Raw genomic sequence first — 12,482 nt, 5'->3', positions numbered from 1 at the left:
TAGTCAGGGTGTGAAAGGTTACGGGGAAAAAACAAGAGAATGGGAATGAGAGGGAAAATAAATCAGCCATAGTGGAATGGTGGAAAAGGTTTGATGGGCCGAATGGTCTAATTCTGCTCCTATGTCCTAAAGTCTAATGGATTAAAACAAAACACAATAACTGCAAAGCAAGCCCCTTCCCTCCCTGCCACGGACTCACACATAAAGACAGGCCTCCAATTCAGGGCAGGCCACTTCCAGGCCTCCAGCCTCCAGTCCCTGTCCTGGACAAGCAGACTCACCGACATCAGACCCCTGACTTCTGGACACATTGAGTTATTATCCCTCTCAAGCCCATTCTCCTGCCTTCTCCCTGTAACCTTTGACACCCTGACCAATCAAAAACCTATCAAGTTCTGCTCACTTGACCATCCACCCCTGTTTCCATGGCTTCACATGACCCTGACTAAGGGGGTGGGGTGTAGTTGTAGGGGAGTGTAAAACTAGAGGGCTCAAGTTTAAGACAAGAGAGGACATTTTTAAAGGGGTTCTGAGGGTCAACTTTCTTGCCCGGAGGGTGGTGGGTATGTGGAATGAGTGATGTGTGTACAATTATGCTCACAAGACATTTAGACAGGTGCATGGACAGAAAAGGCTTAGGGGGATACAGGCCAAGTGTAGGCAAATGGGATTAGTTCAGTTAGGACTTTTGGTTAGCATGGCTGAGACTGGTCTCTGTACTGTGTAACTCTATAAGTATGTCCTACCCTGCACCCCAGTTCAGCCTCTCTCCTCCTCGCTTGTGGTCCATGCTTTCTACTGTAGCTGTTCCTCATGTTCCACCTCACCATTCTCTGAGAAACACCTTCTCCAGGAGTTCATGTTGGGTTTCCTTTCTGGGCCATGAGACTATAAGACATGTAAGCAGAATTTGACCATTTGGCTCATCGAGTCTGCTCTGCCATTCCACCATGGCTGATCTATTATCCCTCCCAACCCCATTCTCCCCATAACCTTTGAAGCCCTGGCTAATCAAGAACCCATCAACCTCCGCTTTAAATATACCCAATAGTTTGGTCTCCAGTCTGTGGCAATGAATTCCACGGATTCAGCAACCTCCAGCAAAATAAATTCCTCCTCATCTCTGTTCTAAAGGGACGTCCTTCTACTCTGAGGCCGTGACCTCTGGTCCTAGACTCCCCCCCCCCACCAATGGTAGGAAACCTCCTCCTCACATCCACTCTATGCAGACATTTCAACATTCAACAGATTTCAAAGAGATAACTGACCGCACTGAAACCTATTGAATATTAATTCACGGGTTGTGTTCCTTCCTGCTCACAGTTTGCCTCCAGTTAGCCTGCCTGTTATTGCTGCAGTAAAATACAGTTTATAGGCAAATTTGACGTATCCAGGGTGACCTTGATTATATATAACCTGTAACATGAACTATTAAGCCCCTTCAGTGAGTTATGAGCATCACGCATGTGAACATCATCATTATAGAACAACTACCCTAACCCAAATGAAGAAAAATTACTTCCATGATTTGTCACCTTTCCTCATACACCCACAAAATTCCAAAGGTTTTCCCTGGATCTTGGCAGGGATCAAAGGTCAATTTTATTTGCGTGTACATTTACATGTATTGTTTCAATATTTGAGGAGATCCGAACTTCCCAAACTCTTGTGCTAACCACATGCCCTGCAGTTATTTCCTGGAAGTGACTTTACAAGCCACCCCATTCCTTATGGAAGGTGTAACCTCATTGCGTTTGGTTTCAGGGGCTGCTGTGTTAGACATGGATGTTGTTGCCCAATACAAAGTGGTTGTGCAAGTGAAAGACATGGAGAAACTTAACCAAGGGCACTATGTGAGGGCAGACGTCATTATTAACGTGATCAAGAACGTTTGGCTCCCCCTCAGCCCTGTCTCTGTGCAGGAGAACTATGAAGGTCATTATCCCCTGGCTATCTCAAAGGTAAGGAGACTTAAAGATTCAAGATTCAAGATTCAAGATCAAGATTATTTAATATCATTTCTAGTGTAAAGGAGAACAACATTATTGTTACTCTGGATCCGATAGAGCATATGAGGAACACAATAATAAAAATATGGCTTATATACATAGATTGATTGTGTGTCCATAAAGTGACGTTAGGCACAGGAGTGTCTGTACAAAAGGTGAATGACGGGAAATGATAAAGTAGTGGTGGTCGGGGGTGTGGAGGGCTGGGTTAGTGGGTGGAGGTGTTGATCAGCGTTACTCTTTGGGGAAAGTAACTGTTTTAGAATTTGGTGGTCCTGGCATGGAGCTTTATTTTGTAAATCGAAACATGGAAACATATAGTGAGACACATCATTTGTGATGTGCTGGGAGCAGCCTGCATGTGCTTCTGGTGCCAGTGTAGCATGTCCATAACTCACTACCCTAACTTGTGCGTCTTTGGAATGTGGGACGAACTGGAGAACACGGGAGAACCTACAACCTCCTTACAGACAGTGGTGGGAATCGAACCCTGATCAGTGATTGCTAGTGCTGTAAAGTAATTGTGCTTCCAAACACTGGGCTTGGATTCACAAAGGCAGCACTTGCATTGATGGAGAGTCAATGAGGCATTCTTCCTCTTAAGCCCATCGTCACCCCTACTGGAGCAAAGGCCGCCAACAGCAGCTCATCAGAGTCCTCTGTCCTGGGCCCAGTCTTTCACGTCTCCAGGTGTAGCCCATCTTTGAAGATCTTTCCTCTTCCAGGGATGAGATATTTGGAGCTAATGTTGGTGCTTCTGTCGCCCTGGGTTTTTACAAGATGGGGTTGCTAGTCCCATGCCTAATGCCCCTCCTTTTGCATACAGAGCTTGGGACCATCCATGGCAGAGTTACATAGAGACACAGAGCATTGAAACAGGCCCTTCAGCCTGAATCTTCCACGTTGGCCAAGTTGCCATCTAAAGTCTTCTCATTTACCTGTGTTTGCTTCATATCCTCCACACCCTTCCTATCCATGAAGCTGTCCAGATGCCTTTTAAGTCTTATAATTGTACCCACCTCTACTACTTCCTCGAGCAGCTCATTCCATATACTGCCTTCCTCTGGGTGAAGAAGTTGCCCCTCAGATCCCCTTTAAATCTTTCCCCTTACTTTAAACCCATGACCTTCGGTTTTAGACTTCCCTACCCTGGGAAGAATTAACAAATCTCTTGTTTCGGACTTTGCGATATTATATTTCAGGCATACAGTATGTTGTGAAATTTCACACAAAACAAAATCTTCAGATGCTGGAAATCTGCTGAAGGGGCTCAACCCGAAACGTCAACTGCTTACTCTTTTCCACAGATGCTGTCTGGCCCGCAGAGTTCCTGCAGCATTTTGCATGTGTCGTGAAATTTGTTGTTTTACAGCAACAATACAGTGCAATACATAAAAATTACTCTATGTTACAATAAGAAATATATCTAAAAATAAATAAATAATGCTAAAAGTGAGCAAAAAGTGTGGTATTGCTCATGGGTTCATGGACCATTCAGAGGTGCCTACCCAGTTAGTCCCAATTTTCTGTTTGGAAATTTAAATCTTTCTTTTTTTTAACCTAAATCTGTGTCCAGGGTTTTGGGCTCCTCAAAGTAAATTTATTACCAAAGTATCTATATGTTTAAGTTCAAAGTTCACTTATTATCAAAATATGTATAAAATATGCAACCTTAAGATTTGTCTTCTTGCAGGCAGCCACAAGACAACAAAACCCAATAGAACCCACTAAAGAAAGACTGTCGAACACCCAATGAGTGAAAAAGAACAAATCGTGCAAACAACAACAAGTAAACAAATAACATTCAGAACTAAAGTTCAGGAAAGTGAGTCCACATCCACGAAGTCAGTTTGTCACTGCAGCCGGTCCAGTAGCCTGTTAGTTGCAGGCCACGGCCTCAGTTCAGCACAGAGCAAAGTAAACCTCTTGGAATAGTGAGCTGAACAAAGACCCGTGCCTTGCCTCCAGCCCCGACACCGTGACCTTTTCAATTTGGCCCGGCGGTTAACTCAGCCAAACATTGGCTTGCTCCTTGCTCTTGGTCCTCTGCCCTGCTGCTTTGATTTGGCTCCAATTCCATTCTAGCAATGACCAAACATCGGCTCATTCCCCATTCTCGGGCCTGGGTCTCGCCACCTCGATTTGGCCCGTACCCACCAGGCTGCAACCTTACTGCACCTTCGAGACTTCAGTTCACACTGCAAAAAATGCAGGTCATCCAGGCGGTTTAAAAACACAGTTCCGAAAGGGAAGTTACAGGCTATTCATTGCCGTGATCGTTGTCCAGTAAAAGTGTGATTGATAGAGTTGTTGGTAGATTTGTTTGCTACCAGAAAGATGTTGCTGAATCCTTGAAAGAGAGTCTGTAGGTTGTAGAGTCAGTTTAGTGTTGAGGTGAGCGAAGTTATCCACGCTGGTTCAGGAAACCGATGGCTGAAGGATAATAACTGTTCCTGAATCGTTACAAGAAAGAACATAATTAGACCAAAATAAAACCCAACTCTGTTGTTGATCCTTGTGTTGCTGTACTGAGATATTGATTGGGGTTCTGGACTGTATAACAGTACAGCATAGGAGTAGGCCCTTGTGCCGACCATGATGCTGAATTGAATTAAATGTCTTTTGCCCACGCACGATCCATATCCCTTCTCTCCCAGCGCATTCATCTGTCTGTCTAACAGCCTCTTAAATGTCACTGCAGTGCCTGGCAGCACATTCCTGCCTCCCAACGTTCTCTGTATAAAAAATTAACCCACTCATCCTGCACAAACCTTTCCCCCCTTTAAGAGCATGCCCTCTGGTCTTAGATATTTCTACCCCGGGAAAAAGACATGAGTGAAGTTGATTTGACAAGGTGGGTACACCGGGAGTGCGTGGCCAGAGATTCAAAGGGAGATGCATGAGTACCGGAAAGAGTTCACGGGCTGTGGAGAGAAAGCAGAGTGTGGGACAAGAGGGACTACTCTAATACTGAGGCAACATTCATTTAATGGGCTGAATGTCCCCCAATACCTACAGCAGCCAATCCGTGACTGAATAATGCTGCCACCCATACCCTGTAGAAGATTACAGAAGGAGGTCATTCGGCCCATTGAATCTGTCCCACAGTCCATCCTGTCTCACCAGCACCCAAACATCTTGCAGTGAAAATCACTGCAAAGTCTTTGGTCATAGAGTCACACAGTGCAGAAACAGGACCTCTGGTCCAACTGCTCCATGCTGACCAAGATTCCCAACTAAGTGAGCCCCATCTTCCCGTATTTGCCCATATCCCACTAAAACTTTCCCATCAGAGTATCTGTTCAAGTCTCTTTTGAATGTTGATGAAATTCCTGCCCTAATCACTTCCTATGGCAGTTCATTCCCTCTGGTTCTTGATTCCCCAACCCTGGGGAAAAGTCTGTGACCATTCACCTTACCTACATCCCTCATGATCTTATACACTTCAAAAAGATCATCCCTATCTCCTTCGCTCCAGTGAAAAAGGCCCGAATCTGCTCAGCCCCTCTCCATAGCACATTCCCCTAAGTCCTGGCAACATCTTCACAAATCTTTTCTGCACTCTTTCCAACTTAATGGCACCTTCCCTGTAGCAGGGTAGCCAAAACCGAAGACAATATTCCAAGTGTGGCCTCACCAGCAACTTTCCTAACTGCTGTGTAACGTCCCAACTTGTAAGCATTAATGGTGGCAAGATATGGTTTTTGAGGGAGATTGCGGCTGAGAGATTGCAGCTCCGTGTCTGGGCTGAGAGATCTCATTTGAGAGGTATAATTTGGAAGATCCAATTCAGGAGATTCACAGAGATCTGGTCTGATAGATCTAGTTTGAGAGTACTTGTTTGAGAGATCCAGTCTGGGAGATACAGATCCAGTCTGGGAGATCTGTACAGGGGGCCTTTTGATTCCAGAGAACAGAAAATTGCATCCGATGACCTCCCAGGAACACAGATCCCACCTCCATCTTCAGTTGGGAAACTTCTATAGATGTACAGTGGCCTGGAATGAAAATACCAAAGTACAGGATCAGAAAACCTATAAAAAGTAGTGGATACAGCCCAGTCCGTCACAGGAAAAGGCTCCCCACCGTTGAGCATATCTACAAGAAGCACTGCCACAAGAAAGCAACATCCATCATCAAGGACTCCCAACATCCATTCCATGCTCACTTCTTGCTGCTGCCATCAGGAAGAAGGTACAGAAGCCTCAGGTCCCACACCACCAGGTTCAGGAACAGTTATTACCCCTCAGCCATCAGGAAGAAGGTACAGGAGCCTCAGGTCCCACACCACCAGGTTCAGGAACAGTTATTACCCCTCAGCCATCAGGAAATAGATATAGGAGCCTCAGGACCCACACCACCAGGTTCAGGAACAGTTATTACCCCTCAACCATCAGGCTCCTGAACTGGCGTGGATAACTTCACTCAACACAAACCTGAACTGATTCTACAACCTACAGACTCACTTTCAAGGACTCTTTACAACTCATCTTCTCAGTATTATTTTTGTAGAGTCCTACTGTCATAGACAAGTACAGCACAGAAAGAGGCCATTTGGCCCCTCTAGTCTGTGCTGAACCATTTAAACTGACTACTAAGTGTATTTGCACAATTTGTCTTCTTTACACATTGGTTGATTGTCTGTCATTGTTTATGTATAGGTTTTTGCAAATTCCATTGCATTTCTTTATTTTGCCGTAACTGCCTGCAAGAAAATGAATCTCAAGGCAGTATATGGTAACGTATATGTACTTTGATAACAAACTTAAATGTAAACATTGCACTTTAACATGTGGAGAGATTTGCTAAGCTAAAGGCAGGCAGATGGTGGGAGGTTTTCGGGGACTGAATTCTCAGGAGTTGGGGAATCAGGAACCAGAGCCGGGGGGTGAGATTGGGGCCTGGAGGGGGAGGCAGACCGATGTGAGTTAAAACAGCTGCTGTTTTCCCTGGTGTTGGATTATTCACTGAAACATAACCTTAAGCACAGCAGCGTGGATCTAAATATAGAGCCAAGGAGCTGAGCTAATTCCGGGCAGAAGATTCAATAAAGATTTCTTTTTCTGGACACTGTGGCGTAGTGGTTTGCCAGGCTTGTCGGCAGGCATGAATCGGGATTTTCCGAGTTGTTACTGCGGGAGTGGCAGTGAGGCTGCAGGATTACTTCAGATCACTGGTATTCTGTGCTTTATAAACATGGCCTGGTCACCATCTGAGGCCGAGCAGCCGTCTCACCACTCTGCTGCTTCGCAGGCCTCTCCCCCACTTCTCCCCTCCACAGAACCATCTCTCCCAGAGTTCCACTTGCCTGGAGACACAAGGGATGCCAGATGCTGGAACCCGGAGTGAAAAAAATACAAACTCCCGAAGGAACTCAGAGGGCCAAACAGTATCTGTAGAGGGAAATGGACAGCCGGCATTTCAGGTCAGTCCGGACCTGAAACATCATTTGTCCACTTCCCTCCACGGGGGCAGACTGACTCTTTGAGCTCCTCCAGCAGTTCGTATCTGTTGCCAGAATCAGAATCAGGTTTATTATCACTGACGTAGTCACAAAATTTACTGTTTGGTGGCAGCAGTACAGTGGAAAACATAAAATTACTAAAAGTTACAAAATAAATAAATAATGCAAAAGACAAGTAGTGAGGTAGTTTTCATGGACTGTTCAGAAATCTGATGGTGGATTGGAAAAAGATGTCCCTAAATCACTGAGTGTGGGTCTTCAGGCTCCTGTAGCTCCTCCCCAGTGGTAGTAACGAGAAGAGGGCATGCCCTGGACGGAGAGCCGTTAGAGATACACGCCGCCTTCTTGGGGCATTGTCATCTCCCCACCCACATCCCCCATCTCTTCAATTCGGTGAACATACGCTCTCTGATCTCTCTTTTACATTTGCTTTATTTAAAGTTTAAAAGTTCAAAATAAATTTATCATCAAAGTACATATACGCCAATATATATTACCCTGAGATTCATTTTCTTGTGGGCATTTGCAGTAAATACTAGAAACAATAGAATCAAGAAAGACTGCACCTAACAGGACAAACAACCAACGTGCAAAAGACAGCAAACTGTGCAAATGCAAAAAAAAATAAATAAGCAATAAGTATTGAGAACAAGAGTTGTAGAATCCTTAAAAGTGAGTCCATAGATTGTGTAATCAGTTCAGAGTGAGGTGAATGAAGTTATCCCCTCTGCTGCAAGAGCCTGATGGTTGAGGGGTAATAAACTGTTTCTGAACCCACTAGTGTGAGTTCTGAGGCTCCTGTACCTCCTTCCTGATAGCAGCAGTGAGAAGAAAGCCTGTGCTGAATGCTGCTTTCCTGCGACAGTTCTCCATGTAGATGTCCTCAATGGTGAGGAGGGTTTTACCCCTGATGGATTAGGCCATATCCACTACTTCCTGAAGATTTTTCAGGCCCTGGGTATTGGCGTTTCCATATCAGGCTGTGATGCAACCATTCAGGATATTCTCCACCGTGTACCTATAGCCGTCTCTATTTCCTGAGGAGACTGAGGTCCTTTAACATCTGCCGGACGATGCTGAGGATGTTCTACGAGTCTGTGGTGGCCAGTGCTATCATGTTTGCTGTTGTGTGCTGGGGCAGCAGGCTGAGGGTGGCAGACACCAACAGAATCAACAAACTCATTCATAAGGCCAGTGATGTTGTGGAGATGGAACTGGACTCTCGGATGGTGGTGTCTGAAAAGAGGATGCTGTCTAAGTTGCATGCCATCTTGGACAATGTCTCCCATCCACTACATAATGTACTGGGCGGGCACAGGAGTACATTCAGCCAGAGACTCATTCCACCGAGATGCAGCACTGAGTGTCATAGGAAGTCATTCCTGCCTGTGGCCATCAAACTTTACAACTCCTCCCTTGGACGGTCAGACACCCTGAGCCAATAGGCTGGTCCTGGACTTATTTCCTGGCATAATTTACATATTACTATTTAACTATTTATGGTTTTATTACTATTTATTATTTATGGTGCAACTGTAACGAAAATCAATTTCCCCCGGGACAATAAAGTATGACTATGACTATTGACTATAAGTTTATGAAAGTTTTAGATGTCATGCCAAATCTTCACAAATTCCTTAGGAAGTAGAGGCACTGCCATGCTTTCTCTGTAATGGCTCTTGCGCACTGGACCCAGGACAGATCCTCTGAAATGATAACAGAGTTGCTGACCCTCTCCACCTCTGATCCCTTTTCCTCCTCCCGAACTCAATACTCATCCCCCTGTCTTGCTGACATTGAGCGAGAGGTTGTTGTTGTGGCACCATTCAGCTAGATTTTCAATCTCCCTCCTATATGCTGATTTATCACCATCTTTCATTTGGTTTTATAGGAACTAACGAGCTTTAATAGAAACCCGAGGAGTAACATTTACACCTAGAAGGAGGTCAGTACATGGAATGAGCTGCCAGAGGAAATGGTAGAGGCAGGTTCATTAACATGGTGCACGGTAGCACAATGTCACTGCAGCTCAAAGTTTAGAGTTTAGAGTTCAATCCCATCATCCTCTGAAGGAGTCTCTGTATGTCCTCCCCGTGGAATGCATGGGTTTCCTCTGGGTGCTCTGGTTTCCTCCCACAGTCCAAAGACGTACTGGTAGGCTACTTGGTCATTGTAAGTTGTCCCGTTATTAGGTTAGGGTGGAATTGGGGTTGTTGGAGGTTGCTAGGTGGCATAGCATGGCTTGAAGGGCCAGAAGGGACTATTCCATGCTGTATCTCTAAATAAAGAAAAAAAAGAACGTATTTAAGAGGAACTTTGGTATGCAGATGGATAAGAAAGGTTTAAAGATATGGAGGGGCCACTACCAGGATCAGAAAAGCTTCAGAGAGTTGTAAACTCAGCCAGCTCCATCATGGGTACTAGCCTCCCCAGCATCGATGGGGCGTTCAAAAGGCGATGCGTCGAAAAGGCAGCATCTGTCGTTAAGGACCCCGTCACCCAGGACATGTCCTCTTCTCATTGCTCCCACCAAGGAGCAGGTACAGGAGCCTGAAGACACACACTCAATGATTCAGGAACAGATTCTTCCGCAATGCCATCAGATTTCTGAATGGATAATAGAAACATAGAAAACCTACAGCACAATACAGGCTCTTCGGCCCACAAGGCTGTGCTGAACATGTCCCTACCTTAGAACTACCTCGGTTCACCCATAGCCCTCTATTTTTCTAAGCTCCATGTATCCATCTAGGAGCCTCTTAAAAGACCCTATTGTTTCCGCCTCCACCACCACTGCCGGCAGCCCATTCCACGCACTCACCACTCTCTGCATAAAAAACTTACCCCTGACATCTTCTCTGTACCCATCTCCAAGCACCTTAAAACTGTGCCCTCTCATGCTAATCATTTCAGCCCTGGGAAAAAGCCTCTGACTATCCACATGATCAATGCCTCTCATCATCTTATACACCTCTATCAGGTCACCTCTCATCCTCCACCGCTCCAAGGAGAAAAGGTCGAGTTCACTCAACCTATTCTCATAAGGCATGTTCCCCAATCCAGGCAACATCCTTGTAAATCTACTCTGCACCCTTTCTATGGTTTCCACATTCTTCCTGTAGTGAGGCGACCAGAAATGATCATAGTATTCCAAGTGGGTCTGACCACGGTCCTATATAGCTGCAACATTAACTCTTGGCTCTTAAACTCAATCCCACGGTTGATGAAGGCCTTCTTAACCATAGAATCAACATGCATAGGAGCTTTGAGTGGCCTATGGACTCGGACCCCAAGATCCCTCTGATCCTTCACACTGCCAAGAGTCTTGCCATTAATACTATATTCTGCCATCAAATTTGACCTACCAAAATGAACCACCTCACACTTATCTGGGTTGAACTCCATCTGCCACTTCTCAGCCCGGTTTTGCATCCTATCAATGTCCCGCTGTAACCTCTGACAGCCCTCCACGCTATTGAAAACACCCACAACCTTTGTGTCATCAGCAAATTTACTAACCCATCCCTCCACTTCCTCATTCAGGTCATTTATAAAAATCACAAAGAGTAGGGGTCCCAGATCAGATCCCTGAGGCACACCACTGGTCACTGACCTCCATGCAGAATATGACCCGTCTACAACCACTCTTTGCCTTCTGTGGGAAGCCAGTTCTGGATCCACAAAGCAATGTCCGCTTGGATCCCATGACTCCTCACCTTTTGCACTACTTATTACATTTTTATATATTCCATCTTGTAATTTATAGTTTGTATAATGTATTGCAACGTACAGCTGCTGCAAAATAACAGACTTATGGTAAAATGGTGACAGGCTCAACTGCAGCAGCCACTCTGGGTCCTGTCAAAGGTGTATTTGTTCATCTTGTAAACATTTTTTATGATTGCAAGTCACTGTTGGACACTATGAACATCAAGTACTGCAGGAAGATTGATTCAGCGAGTTTCTCAATAGCCTTGGAGCTGGTCTTTTGTGTACCATTGTTATGTTGTCTTCTACTGTTGGACGGAGCGCAGTGCAAGGATTGTCTTGGACATTTTTCTTGTGATCACTAGATCCTGTTGGACAGCGGTAATGAGGAATACTGCAGTCCAGTTCACTGGTTCATTGGTGAGATCGACCATGGGCCAGCTGTGCCAAAGACTAGGACAAGGGGTCGCCAGTTGCAGCTGACTGGGGCAGGAGTCACCAAGATGGTGTGGGACAGCCCATGCGGGACACGTTACAATCCCTACTTGGGATGGGGTCTGGCTCTTCCTGGTAGTGCTCCCCTCCCAGTGTTCTCTTGATGGAAGAACAAGCTGGACCCGGACAACTTACCATCAATTCTACAGTCATGCCACTCAAAGAATTGGGCTACTTATTTTTTTGTTCTTTGTGACTGTATGATTTCCTGAAATTGTAATCATATGTGCTATTTATGGAGTGTGCTGTGTCCTGTGGTAATGTGATTTGCACCTTGGCCCCAGAGTCATCCTGTTTCATTTGGCTTTATTCATGCATGTTTGAATGATAATTAAACCTGATTCTGATCCAAACACAAGCAGGTAGGACAAGCTTAGATAGAAATCCTGGTCAACAGAGACTGGTCTTAGGAAGATCTTGTCTTATGTTCGTCTGTTCACCTCATTATAGGAAAGATGTGGAAGCTTTAGAGAGGGTGCAGAGGAGACTCACCAGGATTAGAGAGCATGTCTTATGAGGAATGGTTTAGTGAGCTAGAGCTTTTCACTTAAGAGTGAAGAAGAATGAGAGGTGAGTTGATAGAGGTGTGAAAGATGATGAGAGCCATAGAGTGGATGGGCTGCACCTTTATCCCAGGGTGGAAATGGCTAATATGAGAGTATATAATTTTGAGGTGTTCGGAGGAAAGTATAGGGGGATGTCAGAAGTAGATTTTTTACACAAGGAGTAGAACACCCTGCCAGGGGTGGTACTAGAGTAGAACACCCTGCCAGGGTTGGTGCTAGAGGCAGATACATTGGGGGCAT

The 12,482-nt window shown here is 45.3% G+C and overlaps 1 protein-coding gene across 3 annotated transcripts in view; it reads left to right on the top strand.

The window, feature by feature from the left end:
• The window catches only part of LOC134356558 (cadherin-16-like), an 84,614-nt gene that overhangs the window by 35,321 nt on the left and 36,811 nt on the right, over window positions 1-12,482 (top strand). For all 3 annotated transcript variants that reach the window (XM_063067524.1, XM_063067525.1, XM_063067523.1), the window contains one exon: window positions 1,765-1,961. In XM_063067524.1, coding sequence (XP_062923594.1) covers window positions 1,765-1,961 — 197 coding nt within the window. The remainder of the gene's footprint in view (window positions 1-1,764; window positions 1,962-12,482) is intronic.

The sequence above is a fragment of the Mobula hypostoma genome, chromosome 14, assembly GCF_963921235.1.
Source record: "Mobula hypostoma chromosome 14, sMobHyp1.1, whole genome shotgun sequence".
Taxonomy (NCBI): domain Eukaryota; kingdom Metazoa; phylum Chordata; class Chondrichthyes; order Myliobatiformes; family Myliobatidae; genus Mobula; species Mobula hypostoma.
Note: the sequence above shows the minus strand (reverse complement) of the source record. Positions and strands in the feature narration are given on the sequence as shown.